The 17,549-nt window shown below is 41.5% G+C and overlaps 1 protein-coding gene across 12 annotated transcripts in view; it reads left to right on the forward strand.

Moving 5' to 3' along the window:
- Positions 1 to 17,549, forward strand: part of KIAA1217 (KIAA1217 ortholog) — a 293,787-nt gene that overhangs the window by 186,213 nt on the left and 90,025 nt on the right. For 10 of the 12 annotated variants that reach the window (XM_045534890.1, XM_045534964.1, XM_045534927.1 and 7 more), the window contains exons 4-5: positions 428 to 626; positions 4,458 to 4,551. In XM_045534890.1, the coding sequence (XP_045390846.1) occupies positions 428 to 626; positions 4,458 to 4,551 (293 nt within the window). Of the gene's footprint in view, positions 1 to 427; positions 627 to 4,457; positions 4,552 to 13,519; positions 13,874 to 17,549 lie in introns of those variants that run through there. The other 2 variants (XM_045534973.1, XM_045534911.1) reach the window with 2 other exon arrangements.

Here is a 17,549-nt window from a genome sequence, read left to right on the forward strand (position 1 = left end):
GTTTCCGAATGGCCTATGAAGATTTAAGCTGTGTAGCTTACCCATGGCTCTGATGATTGTGTTCCTAGGTAATGAAAGCCATGAACAAAAATCACCCTACAGGGTCAGATTTCTAAATAGACCTTTCCAAAGAATTAAGTATTGTCTTTTCCTTTAGGCTACCAGAAGTTAGCTTCTTTTCCTTTTGATTTTAAAATAGCTGGAAATCAGCCTCTTTAACACCTGCCTGGACTTCAAAGAATAAAAGTGCATATTTACATGCTAACCAGACTGTGCATTCCTTGGAAATTCCAAACCCACAGGTCTCTTGTTCCAAGCTTGTCCTAACCTTCCTAAGTGTGGCTGGAAGGAAGTGGCTCAGCTTGCCGTGCATGTCCTTGTGAGTCTTGACTTGCGGCTGATACAACTTCATTTGTTTTGCACACAGGGGTTCTCTATCTCCAGTATGGAGATGAAACCAAGCAGCTCAGGATGCCGAATGAAATCACAAGCGCAGACACAATCCGTGCTCTCTTCGTAAGTGCCTTTCCGCAGCAGCTCACCATGAAAATGCTGGAGTCACCCAGTGTCGCCATTTACATCAAAGATGAAAGCAGAAATGTCTATTATGAGTTAAATGATGTAAGGTAAGTCTTTTTTTTTTTTTTTTTTGGTCCATCATATTGCATTTAGAACTTTTTTTTGGTGGGGGGTGGAGCATTCACTGTATTGCATTTAGAGGGTGTTTTTGGTCCACCATATTGTTTTGTTGGAGTTTGTACTGAGTCCTAAATTATCTGGGTCCCAGGGAAAAAAACCGTGTCATTATCCTGATAGGCAGGCTTATCTGGACCAGGTGTGAATTCACTGTCTGGTTTTCTACACTTTGTTTACAAGATGTAGTTTATAAAGATGAGGCCAGACTTCTCCCACACAGGTCTTTGAATGTTACATCTGAAAAGAACATTAAAAATAATTCAGTCCACCGTTTTATCTAAGAGTTCGGGAAACTAAGGCCCAGAGAGGTAGGGGAGAGACTCAGTCAAGGTCATGAGAGTCGAAGGCAGTACTTCATACTGGAACTTTCCCTCCTCCCTCTCAAGTGTTCTTTCCCCATAGACGGGGCCCGTGGACATTTTAGGTCATGATCCTACTGGGTCATTATTTATACCCAACCAGTTAGAATAAAAGCGGGGGACTCTATTATTTTCTATAAGAAAAGTGACTGAGAAGCATTCTCACTTTCCATTTGTTTCTTAAATAGTTGTTCTTTACCCAAGGATCTCACTGTCCAGGTGGACTTTCTCCAGGGCTTCCTATTGAATGTCCGCTAAAATTAAGCTAAATGGACTCATGCTATTGGGATTGGCATAGAAACAAAAGCATTTTTGTTGACTGGTGTGGTGTCGTGTACAGAGAAGAAGGGATTCATTTGATCTGTCCCAACAAACAACCTGTGAAACAGGACTTAAATCAACACATAGTTTAGCCTCCAAACATTTTAGAACTCCGAAGATTGTTTAGTGGCTAATCCAGCCCTTTCATTTTATGGAACTAGACTCTCAAGTGCATAAAAGTTAAGGGACTTATCCAAAAGCACACAGCCAATTCAGTACCAAGCCTAGCCCCAAACCGGTCAAGACCTTCAAATGTTCCTTCACCAAATCATCAAGGAAAAGACTTGGGGTTTCTGGGTCCCTGCCCTGTGGGGACAGCAAGCTGCCCTGTTTCTTCATTGTGGAATTAATAGGTCCTGCTTTTTTAAAATGTGCCTCCAGTGCATAATAAATGTAAACCGATACATATCTACCAATGATCACAAATGACATATTTAGGCATGTGTCCAGGTGTATGAGTAATTTAGAGCTTTCAAAGTTTGACACATGCCCCAAGGTACAGTTGCTACATCTGTTGCACAACCTTCATGCTCCTTAAAAACATGTTTAAATATTCATGGGTATCAGAAAATTCATGTTTGTTTTTGAAATAAATTATTAATCAAGCTGTCACCAAAGGAAATTTTTTTTGCTTTTATAATAATACAAAGCGTAAACGTGAAACATGAAATAATCACATTATATTTAAAGAGCATGTTTGCAGTAGTATAATCCCCACATAGCATTTTTACGTGGAGATGCTATTTTACAGCAGTCATCTTACATTTCTGCATTTGCAGTTAGAGGAAGTGAGAGACACAGTGATAATAAGTAAGCACGACACTAAGCAAAGCCACAGTTGATTACGGAGCTCAAGGCTGACGAGGTTATTATGAATAATTGGACCCCACTGTCTTGCAGCCTGTGCTAGGATTTTCATATTACAATGAATCACCTGTTTCTAGAGTCTTTCCCAAACTTCAAAGTATGACTCCCTTGACTTCCTTTTTGCCTTCTTTGGGAATATTAAAAAGTAGTCCCAAAGAGAAAATTGGGAGGTGGGACAAGGAGGAGAGGCCAGAGTTCTCCTTCGTGGAAATCCAGTTGATCAAATAGTTGAAAGCAACACTCGAGAGAAGAGATGATCACTTTACACACTAGCAATTTTCAGTTGATGTGCTTATATTTGCAAAAATGATGATCTTATTGATCCATAAGATGTAGTGCTGGTAGCCTTATTTTGTAAAATGTGATTTAAAATATGTAAGTGGAAAGTCATTGATTTATACATTTGTCTGTAATTTTAGTTTTCAGTTACTTTGATTCAAATCTAAAAAAAAAATGTAGCTAAAAATGTTCAGATGGAGAAAATGCTTTTATTCGGTCATGAATATAATGTTTGTGCCCAGTGAGCAAGCTCACGTCCTTTCCAAAGAATTGTTCTATGTCTTTGCTTTTATGCATAAAATGCCTCAATTGTATTTTATTTGAGTGGTAGAAAAAGTTCTCACCACCAGTATTCTATAGGAGAAAAATAAGTATCGTGTAGGTTTTAACTGAAGACAATGGCTTTAATCTTCTAAATTCAGAGACAAATTTCATTTCCCATCCTTCAGTGTTGTTGAATTGAGAGGCTATTTGCTAAACATTTGGCTATCTCATCATTGTGCTGGGTTCCTCGAACTTCCTTTAGGGAAATGCTACAGTGTGTTGTAAATGTTACCAGGGTAATAGCAATCCCGGCCTTTATTGTTAGTTCATCTCAGATGAACATGTCTCTAAAGAAATCATAAACCAACCTCCTGCATTCTAAATACCTTTAAAGTCACAGTAAGTCTTTTTCATGGCTTCAGTGAAGTTTTGTTTTTTCCAGTCCTCACCTGTGACTTCTTCCTGTAGCCAAAGGGTGAGTTCCTTTAGTGAATCCCCACATCTTTACCTCTGGGAGTTTCCCCTTCCTATCAACCCAACCCCTTTTAATAACAAGGGCTGCGGGTCCCCCCTCGAGCAGACTTCTAACGAGCTGCCTGAAATCTACAGCCACTGCACAAGCTTGGGCTAGTCGTTCCTTCAAAGCAATTACTGGCAGTTACTTAAAGGAGAGAAACAAGACGAGTCTAAGAATCCTCCACTTCTTTTAAAACAAAAACACACCTAATAATCCCAGCAATTGGGTCGGCCCACTAAACGTGGTCGCACCTGGAGGAAAGGAATTCCGCCTCCTGCACATGTTTCTCTGAGCCACATTGAAAGGGATCACAGTGTAGATGGAGTTGAAAGGGACGTGGGTGGCCCTTCTGCTGGCGAAAGCTGAACGTGGAGAGAGAAGGACTTCCTAGACATTCACGTGCTCTTCAATAATTTTAAGGTAAACTCTGAGCAAAGGTGGGACTCCTTTCTTTTGTTGCAGTCTGACTCCTTGGCTGTAAGAGCTGCGCTCAGAAGGGGAGAGAAGAATCTATCTGCTTTTATTCCTTCATGAGCAGTAATTCAGTTTATATGTAGAAAGTTTTTTTTTTTTTTAATCCACTATGGAAGAAAAAAAAAAGCATGGTAAAGATATTAGTTTTGATCTTTGTGGTCCTTTGTTTTTTTCTGTGCTGCAGCTAAATTTCTTTCCCTTGCTGAAAGTGTTTGAAGGCCAAAAAAAAAAGAAACAAAAAAAGCATTTTTCTTTTGTGTGCATTCATTAGATAAGCAGCAAAGCAGGTGTTTGGGAAAAGTAAACCATCAAATATTTAAATATTAACCAAATCTCTTTGAATGGATTGTAAATATTGGTGCTTTATTGTTTTTGAAAGCGTTAGCGGTCCATGCTCGGGACCTTCAAAGTTAGTTCATGCCACCCAATATATGTGGGTGGAGAGCTGCCCTGAAAGTATAATTCTTTTCTGAGGAACGAGAAAAGGAAAGGAAAGCCGAAGTCATTTTTCTTCTTTTTTTCCTTATTCGTGTTTGCCTATTTTATGGCAAAAGAACTTTCAACTGGCTTATTGTAGGCACCCCTGGATTGTCTGTTAAGGGTCCTTAAGGGCAGGCGAAAGACATGGCCAGAGTGAAGCTCCTTTCGTCTGCTATAGTTATTGATGTTTTTGATTCCAGGAACATTCAAGACAGATCGCTCCTCAAAGTGTACAACAAAGACCCCGCCCATGCGTTTAATCACACACCAAAAACTGTGAATGGAGACATGAGGGTAAGTGTTTCTGTCCTATTTTTTATTTTATTCCGTGGGTCAAACCATCTCTTCTTCTTTCTTATACTCCTGATGTAATCATATCATGCTCTGCAACCCGGTTTGGGGGGCTTCTCTCCACTCATCTCTCTCCATGGTGGAAAAGTAAGAGTTCCTGGTCACTTGGGGGAAAGGCACTGACACAGGGCTGGCCACATCCTGCTTCATCTTTAAGTGGGAGCTCGTTAGGTCCTCATGCCAAGGAAATCCTGAAAATGTTCACATAAAAGGGTCCATGGTCCATAATACATTAACCTGCTCAGAAGATCTTTTGCATTTTTTTCTCCTGTTAAAACAAAGCTAACATACAAACAAAAAAGTGTCCAATTGCACGGGAAATCTACTCACGTTCTCACATTAGTGATTCCGAGTCCTAGCTTTCTAATTCAATTTCTCACCTTCTAATTCTGGACTTTTGCTATGGCACTGTACTAAATATTACCAAATCTTCACTGAACCACGTTGAGGGCAGAGTACAAAAATCTGCATGATCTGGGAGTTCAAGTCTCTAGATTTAGGTCATCTCAGCAGACTATCTGAACATTCAAAGGATAGAGGGATGTTTGGAAGGAAAAAGAAGAGGACATTGAAAAAGCAGATTTTAAGATCACATTAATGCAGGGCCACTAGAAAGGGATTGAGTTTCTAAAATTAATGCTGCATTCCCACGTAGCAAAAACGGGAGGTAAAAGATTAGCTTCTCAGTTGTACATCCTCTACACACACACACACACACACACACACACACACACACACACACACACACACACACACACACCAATTTAGAAGCTTCTGCACCATTTTCCCTCGTCTTTTCTGTGGATTAGCACTCGACTGAATGCTCAAGTTTAACTAGAAAGAAAAATAAATAATAGGTTTTATTGCCAAAGAAACAAGGCACTATTGTGCCCTGGAATTGTATTATTCCTGAGTGAGGCTATCTCTGTTTCCTGACAGCATGTATAAGTTTCCTATTGCTCCTGTAACAAATTAGAATGAATTTAGTGGCTCAAAACAACACAAGTTTACTATCTTATGGTTCTAGAGTCTCTAGACTGTCACAAGTCTCACTGGTCTGAAATAAGGGGTCACTGGCTGGGCTGCGTTTCTCTTCTGGAGGCTTCTAGAGATAATCTGTTTCCTTCCCCTCCCCTCCCCCGGCTCTAGAGGTGACCACATTTCTTGGTTTGGTTTCCTTCCTCTGTCTTCAAACCCAATAAAATAGCATCCCTCTGACCCTGCTTCTACGGTCACATCTCTAAGCCTCCCTTATACACTTTTAAGGACACTTGTGATTACATTGGGCCTACCCAACATTCAAGAAAAATCTCCCCATTTGAAGGCCAGTGGATTAGCAATCTTTAATCTCCCTTTTCCACGTAACCTGTAATGCACTCACAGGTTTAGGGGATTATGATGCAGACATCTTTAGGGGACCACCGCCCTGCCTTCTACCCAGGGCGTGGGAGTTTAGGACCAAGGAAGAGGCCAGGAGGTCCACTGGAATGTGCTAGAAGGATCTTTGTGTAACTCTGGATGGGAATAGCTGTGATGACCTTGTGGGCTCCAAGCCCACACTTTGGAGGAAGAGGCCTCTCACGTACTCAACTGCCGATTTTTTATGTCAGAAGTAACGTGATTTGAAGTGACGGCTGTGTTGCCACTTCAAAAACATCTAGGGTTTGGAGTCTTATTTATCTGGTTACCCTCCAAATGCAAACCAAAGCCACGTGCAGACAGATCGGGTCATGCCAGTCATGGAGCAGGGACTAAATAATCATGGTACCCTCTGCCTTTTATTACTTGGTTATCCTTTTTCTCAGTGGCTTTTGTGAGAGTCTTCGCTCCCTGGGATGTCTTTATTTTTGGATACGTCCCTCCTTCGGGCTGGAGTTCCGTGGTGCTCAGAGCTTTGTTTCTGTCACACGGAGCCATTTCCACACAGGTGCCCAGCACTGCCTCTGAGGATCCTGTTTGTGGCTGGGAAGGGCACCTGCTTTAGCTCTCACGCAGGTGTGGCGCCTCCACAGAGACTGGCAGTGAGGATTGAGAGAATCAAATATTAACCCCATGAACAAAGCCAGTCAGAATGCAGAGCTTGGCCGGGTGCAGTGGCTCACGCCTGTAATCCTAGCACTCTGGGAGGCCAAGGCAGGAGGATCACTCAAGGTCAGGAGTTCGAGACCAGCCTGAGCAAGAGAGAGACCCCGTCTCTACTAAAAATAGAAAGAAATTATAGACAGCTAAAAATATATATAGAAAAAATTAGCAGGGCATGGTGGCGCATGCCTGTAGTCCCAGCTACTTGGGAGGCTGAGGCAGGAGGATCACTTGAGCCCAGGAGTTTGAGGTTGCTGTGAGCTAGGCTGACGCCACGGCACTCTAGCCTGGGCAACAGAGCAAGACTCTGTCCCCCCAAAAAAAAAAGAATGCAGAGCTTGTGCTGTGGGTTTCAGCAAAGTCGTTCTGTTGTTACTTTCAGATGAGACCCTCGTGGTCGCTTTCTGAGTTCCCCATAGCCCACCAGTTTTTCTGTGTGAGAAAAGCAACTGTTGTCCCCAGATGAGGGGACAACAAATGGTCACCACGTAACCAACAGAAAAGCTTTCAAGTCTCAGTGTAGAGGACTTAGAAATACATAGTGGTTTCAAAATCGACTAGGTGTGATCCTGCCTGCAGTTTGCAGCTTGGTCCGTATTTGCGGATTCCAGACACTAAAAGGCGTGGAATTCACTTGGCCTCACCTTTTGGCTCTGGAGTTTGGAATTTTTTCTCCTTTCCTGGTGACTGTGGCTGCATTGCCATTAAAGGCCAGGAAGTTTGGGTGATCTCTGCCTGGAGCGCAGCCGCACGAGTCTGTTGTTGGCAGCGAGGAACAGGCATAGAGACCACAGCAAGGATCAACTGCTGCAGACTAAACCATGTGGCGTGGTGGGTTTAGAGGAGCTGCGGCCTCCTGTGTGTTTGCAGTGAACGTGGCCATGGAAGAATTCAACGTTAACTACGTGCATGAGCTGGTCACTGCCCCTGATGTCAAACCTCACTCCTCAGCCTCCAGAGAACACCTGGGGCAGGCCGCACAGCTGCGCACTCACTACCAGTAAACATGCATAGTGTGAAAAACACTGGCTGGAACTAGCAGCGTGGCAACAACAGCCACACCAGAACCCTCTGAGACTCCCTTTAAACAATGCATTTAATATCTTGCCTTGGAAAGAAAAGAAAATGTAAGACTCTGCATCTAAAACAGGCAGTCCTCCCAGAGCGGTTTTAAGATGGGAGTGGTGCTGGACTGGGCCTCCGGGTGTGCGTGGAATGCGTGCGTGGTGGGCAGGACGTGTGTCTGGTTTTGCACTTAGCATCTAGCTGAGCATTTTTTTTTTTTGAGGCTCATCTGTCTGATGAGACTTGTGGTTCTCGGCTGGAACTCAGCACACCAGGTTCCTGGTTCTCTACATATCACCCTGGTCTAATTTAATCACATGGCTTTTGTTTCCTTACATCAGATAGTAGCTTTGATAATTCACTTCTCGAGGGATGGAGCTCACCATATGGAATGGGCCCTTTTGCAAAATTGATGTGTGCACTCACGGGGTTTCTAATTCCCAAATGTACAACTCAAAGATGAACCATTGCATTTTGTGGCTCTCAAAGGGTATACTTTTCTCATACCAAGTTTGTTGAAGGACTTGGACAGTTGCTTGTTTTAAGGGTGCCTTCGTTTGCACCAAACCCAGTGAGTTTTTCACAGTTTGGGGGCTTCTCCACCTTCTTGTGTGCTTTGAGATTACTTCCCAAGAATCTCTGTTCTCTTCATTGAATACTCTTCCTCTTCTCTCCTCCCCTTAATTTCACTTGTATGTCTTTAATTTTTACTTGTATGCAGACAACTGCCAGATTGGCATTTTGAACACACTCCCTGAATTGGCCCTGCTTCTCAAATTACTCCCCGGCACCGTCAGCGGCTGCCTCCCAGCCCCCTCCCGTGGAGCTCTGTGCTTGACGCTATGAATGGTCTCCTTTGAAGCCATTGGTTTGCACCACACCGCGTGTCCACATTTCTTGCCTACATTCAAACACGCCTCAGCCTCCATCACTAACTGCTTTCTCTTGTCCTCTAAATGGTCTGCAGTGTGTTCAAGCTGGCTTTACCAGTTTAGGGTTTGGTTTTCTTTCTTCTTTTTTTTTTTTTTTCGGTTTGTTCTTTTTTTATCTGAACATTTGCACTTGTGATTTTTACCTTACTGCTAATTTAACTATTATATTAATGTGGATGATGCTTAAAAGTATATCCTTAGCTCTCGCATATCTAGAATTCAAGACCCAAATGTCCCCCTTCTTTCTTTCTTTTTTTTTTTAAGAGACAGGGTCTTGCTCTGTCCTCCAGGCTGGAGTGCAGTGGTGTGATCATAGTTCATTGCAGCCTTGAACTCCTGGCCTCACGCAATCCTCCCACCTCAGCCTCCCATGTAGCTGGCACTGCAGGCACACACCACCAGGCCTGGCTGATTTTTATGTTTTGTAGATACAGGGTCTCACTGTGTTGTCCAGGCTGATCTCAAACTCCTAGAGTCAAATGATCCTCTCTGCCTCAGCCTCCCACCAATGTCCAGTTTCTCAGTGGCTGTCTTCACATGGATGTGCTTTCAGTGTTTCCAATGTATCCTTTTGAAGAATAAATTTCTAATCTTTTCCCACCAAGTCTTTTTCCTTCTTGATTCTCTGTCTTTTGAAGGATGGAGGGGCTGTGCTGGTATGTTTGTGTGCATGTGTGTGCACCCATGCATGTTTTGGGAGTGCAGGAGGAGGTATTTCAAACATTGCATTATCAATAATTCTTCTCTTGCCTGACATGTGTTCTTCAATGCATCCAGCTAATCACCAGAGCTCATCTACTGCTCTCTGCAAGGGCTGTTACAGATGATCCTCTACTCTTATAATAGCTCACTTATCTGAGCATTTATCAAGCATAATTGTATTTAATCCACAAGATAAAATTTCCGAGGCAGGTATTGGTATAAACCTCCATATTTACAGCTGATGAAACAACTGCTTATGTTAAGAAATTTTCCCAAACCCCCAAAGCTAGAGAGTGGCAGGGCTGAGATTTGAACCCGGGCAGTGTGGCCCCACATCCCAGGCTCTTAGCTACAGCTCTGCAGCTGTAGTTAACAGCATTGGTTGTTTCTTTACTGAGCCACTCACGGTTTTTACCCCTCATTGCATTCTCCTATTCTCCCCTTCCAAGTGTCTGAAATGCCTTCTCCCTCCCCATATATCTGCCTTACAAAATTCCACGCATCTAACATATTTATTACAGGACAATTGTCCCATTCCTTCAACAAATTATTGGCATAAAGAAATGTGGGAGGGAGCCCGGTTAAGTTTCTCAAGGGTCCACTGTACTCTAACAACCAAATGCGACACGTGCACCACGTGTGGATCCGAAGTGGAACGAAGCGACTGTAAAAGACGTCTTTGAAACTATTCGGGAAATTGGAACATGTGTTCGGAGTCAGAGGATATTAAGGGATCACTGGTAATTCTGTTGGGCATAATAATAGGTTGGTGGTTATGTTTTAAAAAACAAGACATACTAAAGTATTTACAGGTTAAACAATATGATGAATGGGATTTGCTTTCAAATACTGCAGCAAACCAAAAAAGAAAAAAAAAAGGTGGAAGTAGATGAAAGAAAATGGTAAAATGTTGAAAATGTGAAAGCTAGATGATAGGAGTTCCTTATGTTGTTTTTTTCTACTTTTTTCTGTTTTGAAAATCCCATAATAAAACGTTAAAAAATAAAAACTTGCTTTTAGAGCTCAAATAAAAGACTGCCTACTCCACGAAGCTTTCCTGAATGCTCTGTTAGATTTAATTTTTCCGTTTTGGGCGCATGTGGTACATGCTCCTGGTGTTATAATCGTTTAGGTGCATGTTCTTCTCATCCGCAAGATTGTAAGTTCTTCAAAGGCACAGACCATACTATGTTTAACTTTGTATCCCTCCGAAAGCCAGTGGGGGCATCTTAACCCATGGTGAATGTAAAAGCTTGGTAAACAGGATGCATTGAGTACTTTAATGATGGTGCTACAAATGCCATATTATTCATTTTCTGTCATTAATGAAGACCCACTGTAAAACTTTCTCTTCTCATCCCCAAAATAGTTGTGCTTCTCTCGGTTTATTTTTATCATGTGGACAAATCTTTGAATCATGTAAGTGATCATTTTCCGTCTTTGTGCTGCTACTCTAAAGCTTAGAATTAAATTTGTGGCCCACCCACTGCGGAGATACAGGCATTTGTGGTGTGTATTTTGTGTGTTGGCTTCATTCCTGGGCTCTCTTTTTAATTTTCCTACTTTCATCTTCCTTTTGTCGCACATTTCACTTTGACTTCTTCATCTTTTTTTTTTTTTTTTTTTTTGCAAAATCGTAAAAATTTATGTGAATTCTATTAATTTCTTTGCAGAATCTGTCGGGATATAAATAGTATTCTTTCTATACCATTGTTAATCTAACCATAAGATAACAGACCTTTTTGTGTCTGTACTTGTAGTAGGTAATGTGTTAAGTACTTTACATGTTAATATTATTTAAATTAGTCAGCAACTCCGCAGAGTACATGCACCGACTCCATTTTTACAGACGGTAAAACTGAGGCCTCAGAGGTCTTTCCCAAGCTCCCACAGCTGATACACGTCAGACATCAGATATGAACTCACTTCTTTCTGTTTCTTTGCATTCAGTCCACAACCTCCCTTCTTGATATTTCCATGTAAGTTTTGCAAGTGTTGAAATGATGCTCTTAATAAAAACACACAAAATATCATTTATTAATATTTGTTTCACTCCTTAATTCTATTACACGTCTATTTCATGGCATCTTTTTATATTTAACTTTGTTTCATTCTGTTCTTTTCTGACTGCATTAAAAAGATACCCACCACCCCATGACCCCCCAAAAAATAGAAAAGATGTGCCTATGCAGTACATGTGTCTTCAGTGGCCACAGAACTCAAAGCTCTTTTTTCCACAGGGCAGTGCTCTGGTCGAAAAGAAGGGGTTGGGATTTGCGGGGGTGGTGAAGTAATCCCATAGAAATGGAAGTTAGAGAAAACCCTCCTAGCTAATTTTCTTTTATTTGTTCGAGATCTTCCTTGGCCAACCATAGCATGCCCTCCACTCACACAGCGACAGTCGTATTAATAACTAACACTCGTCAAATACACTGCGCCAGGCACCGTGCTACGCATTTTGCTTGTATTCACTCTCATTTGATTTTCACAATTACGCAATGTGCGAGGAATTCTTATTAGTCTCCGGTTTCCAACGTGGAGGCCAAGGCTTAGAGAGGTTAGTGAACATGCTCCAAGCCATGCAGCTAGGCAGGCCGACTCTCGAATTGGCCCTTCTTAATCACACCTGGGGTCACTATTGTCCTCTCTCACTACTGTCTTCATCATTTGTGTCTCTGGGTCACCCATTTCCGAAGACCAAACTCAAAAGCCACTATCTTCATCCAGCCGCTCTTCTCCAAACCTCATGTCTGTCCCTTCTTGGAACTTCCATAGAATTCCACCTCCCTGCCCTCCTCTCTTTGCACACGCCCCTTCTCCTGCCTGCATTGTAGTTAGTGATGTACACGTCTTAAAATCCTTTTTCAACTCAAGGCTTTTGGTAGCAAGGTTTCCATTTCATTCATCTTCACACTCCCTGCGGCTCTCTCGGACAATGTCCTTCCCTGGGTAGATTCTTGTTAAATATCTGGATGGAAAAAGATACTGACGTCAGCACTTTCCTATCACAGACCTTCAGCCAGTGCCTTATCTTCTACGATCAATACAGTGATTTGTAAATGTAAACGTTCGAGGTTTACAGTACATTTCCTAGTTTATCCTGGTATTGTTTGCTGCACAAAACGAGAAATAAGAATGTCTATTTGTCCTAACAGAATTCCCCCTTCCATCGATATAATCTGATAGCAGTTCATAATGCTGAAGTTCAAGATGTGAATAACAATAAAAAAGTCTAGCTTTGTCAGATTAAAATAAGCAATTGTCAGAAATACATACTTATCTGCCCTTTTATTTGGGGAGGGGGTGGTTTTCAAGGGTTAAATTCACCTAAGGTAGAAAGTAAGGTAAATCTCTAGATAACAAATTGCAACAAGACAGATCTTGTTTTGCTGCGTTTATATTGTAACTTGCTAAGGCAGATCTTGCTTTTAGATTGAGTTGGTGGTTAGTATTTCAAATAACTCCAAACTTATTTAATATAAAATAGGGATGCTGATTTGAGAACAGTTGACCTAACTTCATTATTGTAAAGGTTCACTGATTTCACCCACCCAAGTGGAGACCCTCCTCTGACCTGGGCTCTCCTGCAAGATTCTGAAGATACAGTGATGAAAAGTCAATAATCAATAACTCAATCAATAATATACAGACATCTATAATTTTTTGCATCAGTTCAGGCTATGTGAAATCCTTGCTTTTGTTCTATTATTTGCCTGAGTTAACACTATGGAACTTTCTTATGAGTGATGTACCAAATAATGTATCTTTTATTAATACATTGTGCCTTTCTGGGAGGCAAAAAGATGTTTCTCTTGCAATTGATAAGGAAGTTCTCTTACTGACATGATTAGCTAGGCAGACACATTTGAATACAGTGGCTATCCAGATATGGTAGATATTTTTTTCTTCCCTCCCTGCTTCCAGTTATAAAGTCTTATTTTTTAAGAAGCAAGAAAGGGTAATATATGCATATCTCGTACACAGCTTCCAAGCAATACAAATCTCATCTTTCCTGCGTGGCTGCTTGCTTTTCCTTGTACTTTTTTTTTTTTTTTTTTTGTCATTGAGAGGTTATGACAACATGAGCCATATTGTATTTATAAACATCACGTGCTTCCTTGATATGGCTTGCAGATTCTGCCAGACAGAACACATGGAAGAAACATTTCTCGTTAGCTCAGCATTGGTTTTAGTTATGCTGATTTCCGGGACAGGAAAAATGCCTTCCTACTCAGATTTAACTTTCATAGAGTAGAAACAAAACCTCTGAGTGTCCGTGAAATAGTTTTAACAAGGGTGGATACCGCTCCTTTAAACCACATATTTTGACTAAAAGCTTCCTTCTGTAAAAAAACCCCCAAGCCTTGCAGTTAGTCACCGTGAAGACAGGCAGAGCTGGAAGCATGCGAGAGATGAGTGGTTTCGAGGTCTCTGCAAGTCTAGAAAGTTTCTTCTAGAAAAGAAAGGTTCACGGAAAATGTAAGGTAAGAACTGTGCCTTTATAATAAAATATAATCTTCAGAATTTTTTCGGTCACACCCTGGCACATTGACATTCAATGGAGCTGCCTTCCGTAGTCAAGTTCAATGCAATAAGGAATTACAGTTTCAGGTTTTATTTTAACTTCTTGCACGCTGCTTAGCAGGAAACCTCTTTGTTACTGGCATTAGTCGGTTTTTTAAAATCCACTTAAATTACAGTGGGCTGTCTCCAATCTATAAATCTTATGATCTAGTTTCTGTTTAACCTTATAATTTAGAAAAGGATTTCAAGTGTCAACATAGTTTGCTTGTACAGGTCTCATTGATTTATGTGTCTTGTGACAGTTTGCAGGGTTTTTGCAAAGCTGTTGACTTGCATTCCGTTTCTGAGGAAATGTAGGAAATTTGAAAGCATGGTACAAATAAGGGAGGGAATTAGTATGTATCCTTCAGCATTCTAGGGAAAAATGATTTGGTGTTTTGGTTCTTGTGAAAATCACTTTAAATCTTAAAATAAAAATAGCTTTGATCGGGGTTTTGAAAAAAAATTGTTTTTAAAGAGCTACCAGTGTAAGCTTTATGATATAACGTTAAAAACTCCTACAGTTTTTAAATAACTGATACAAGCTCATTATATCAGGTTTAATGGTTACCTGAAAAAATCTTTGACAGAAATCTTATTTACTTGAGATAACTATTCTGTCTCACTCACTCTTGCAATAGTTCAACACAATATTTTGCATTGATTTCTTTTAAAGGAATTTAATAAGAGTGATGTCCTTTTAAGTCAGACTGATTCCTTTAAAGGTACATGGAGCTACTTATCCATATTCCTGTGAATATCTTTATCCTAGTCAATGGATGAGTTAATATATGTGAGAAGTTGTTATCTAACATGGTCTCAATAATATATATTATTTCATTTGTTCATTGTAATCACCCTACAGCATAGGTCCTATTATACCCATTTTAAGACTGGAAAACTGAGGCCAAGAGGGATTAAGTAACAAGGTCACACACTAGTAAGTAGCACAGCTGGCTTTAAAGACAGGCTGTCTCCACACTCCTTGTTTTTAGGTCATGCACTGCAGCCTTAGTAGCTTGGAGCTTGGAGTCAAATACAGATAACTTATCTTGAAAACAATAACAATAATTAAGTAATGTTTATTTGGCTTCGAGATAAATTATCTTACACTATTCTGGATTGTGTGTGTATTTTTTTTTTAAGAACTATGCCATGCAAAACTTAGTATCAGACTGGATGTTTATCCAGGGACCTGGTGAAAACTTACCAGGGTAAAATAAACACAGTGACCATTAGATAGTGCGGCAACAGCAAACAAGCATTTTTGGATAAACGACTCTTTCCTCTTCACTGCAGACACCTTTCCTGCTTTCTTCTTTGCTTCCTGTGCTGTGTCACTCATTAAAAAAAAAGAAATGTTTTCATGGGACAGGGCAGGGAGCTCATTAGTGAGTTTGATTTGGGAGCAAGAAAATGTCTTTGAATGGAGACTGGCCAACAGTGCCTGCCCCTCTAGGCTGCTGGCAGAGCAGGGAAACAGGAATAATGTTTAAAAAGGCTGAAGGGGAGGGGGTCTGGGGTGAGGGGGTCTGGGGTCAGGGTGGCTGGCTCAGCCACCTCCAAGCTGGAACTTCATCTTGGACATTGCACTTCACCTTGGACGTTGAACTTCACCTTGGACATTGCTCTTCCTACTTCCTCCTGGCAGCAGCAAAAATATCCTGGTGATTTGTTATGCAAAGTACCAGCATCCACAGGGGATGCAGCTGCTCATCACAACACAGAGTTTGGGCTTGGGGATCCAGGCAGCTGGCTTCCAGCCCCATTTCAGCATGGAGCTCAGGGTTGGCTGCACAAGCAACGCACCTGAAAGGCGATTGGAGCAGAGGCTCCTCCTCCTTCAGGGGGTGCCAGGGGTAGCTCCTGAAGGATCCTGAGCCGCCGCTGGCTGGAGTGCACATGAGAGGTTTTCGCCACATCCCTCTCCTCTTTGCAACCCGAGCCACATCTCTTCTCTTTGCCCTTATAAATATAGATGGTAGCAGAAACTGCCTTTGACTGGGGGTGTGTATCCTTGAGTTTTCAGGTTGTGTCTCTTGCACCTACTTGTTCTTGTCGTGCTGGGGTTTTGCCTTCCTGTGTTCTTCATGGGTCCCCATCAGAGCAGCCCAGACTGTACCAGAATGTTCCCTACCACATCAGCCTAGGCTCCCATACTCCAAGATCCCACCCCGTAGAGGGCTTCCAGGTGACCATTCTTCACTTTATGCTTTTTCCAAAATTTCTCAAGTGAACATGTGTTACTTTTATATAAATTTAGGGGTGGGGGAAGCACATGTGAATCTTTGAAAGAGGAAAAATGTTTTTAAGATACATGTTGCCTGCTGGTAGCACATTTCCTCTCTGTCCTACTTTTTCCCGTGGGGTAGGTGATTCCTTTGCTTCCGTGTAATTTGCAGGAGTGATAGATTCTCTGTCTGCTTTTGAGGAACAGGCTTGACTTATTTGGAGTTGTAGGGTTTTCGAGGTAGAAAGAGCGTCCTAGGCATCCTCTTTAGTAACCCATTCACCTGGAAGTTGAGACCTAAGAAACCCAGAGTAGCTGGAGTGACTTGGTTGAGATCACAAAAGAAGGAAGTGACAAAAATAGGGTGGCACTCAAGCCACCTGCCCCCTAGACCAGGGGTCCCCAACCCCCAGGTTACAGACTGGTACCAGTCCATGGCCTGTTAGGAACCAGGCTGCAGAGCTCTGCCCCACCCCAGCCCCAGTCTGTGGAAAAATTGTCTTCCATGAAACCGGTCCCTGGTGCCCGAAAGGTTGGGGACCACTGCCCTAGACCAGACTCTTGTCTGTATCTGGAGCCCTATCAAGCCGATCCCTCTGGGTTTGTTGTCCTCTGGGCTTGAAAGTTTTGTTTTCTTGATTGATTTAGGAAAACACTATATATTTAATTGACTTCTCTTAGCCATCCATTATGGTAGTTGGGCATAGCCAGCTTTCACTTACCCTCCAGAAAGAGCGACAGCTCTCTCTCGTCTAGATGATCTTACTAAAAAAGAACCAGAGATCATGTCGTAGGGCCAGAGCTCATTAATCAGAAATGCATGAGCCTGGACCAAAAATAAATGGATTTTGAACTAACCAGATTTAGATTAACCAATATTTTTATGCAAGGAGAATAGGCCATCAGGTCAACTGAAAAATAGCAGCTGCTTCGAATTATGAGATACTTTGAGTAAAGCGATATTGACTCAAAAATGTTGTACAGTATTGTAGCATTATTTTAAAAATCAGCCTCTTTGCCATGACAAATAGCTCCTACAATCGCTCTATTTGAAACTTGTATATAATACTACTTAAACTATTTCTAATGTTATTCTTCACTGGAGCCAGTGATTTTAGGCAGCACCTATAAAGGCAGGTTTTTAAATTTTAATAATCATGTAATATTTTTCATGAATGTTGGAAAGATAGGTAGCACGAAGAACCTGAGAGTTAATATTATTGCTAAGGTCACAACGAAGGAGGAAAAAAAGTCAATTTAAAACTGACTTAAAGACAATTATTAAATTGGTACTAATACAGCTACAGTGTAAGGACGCAGCCACAATGGTGCCCGTGTCTCGTTAATGCAGGAAGTGTAGACACCAA

Source organism: Lemur catta, chromosome 1, assembly GCF_020740605.2.
Source record: "Lemur catta isolate mLemCat1 chromosome 1, mLemCat1.pri, whole genome shotgun sequence".
Taxonomy (NCBI): Eukaryota; Metazoa; Chordata; class Mammalia; order Primates; family Lemuridae; genus Lemur; species Lemur catta.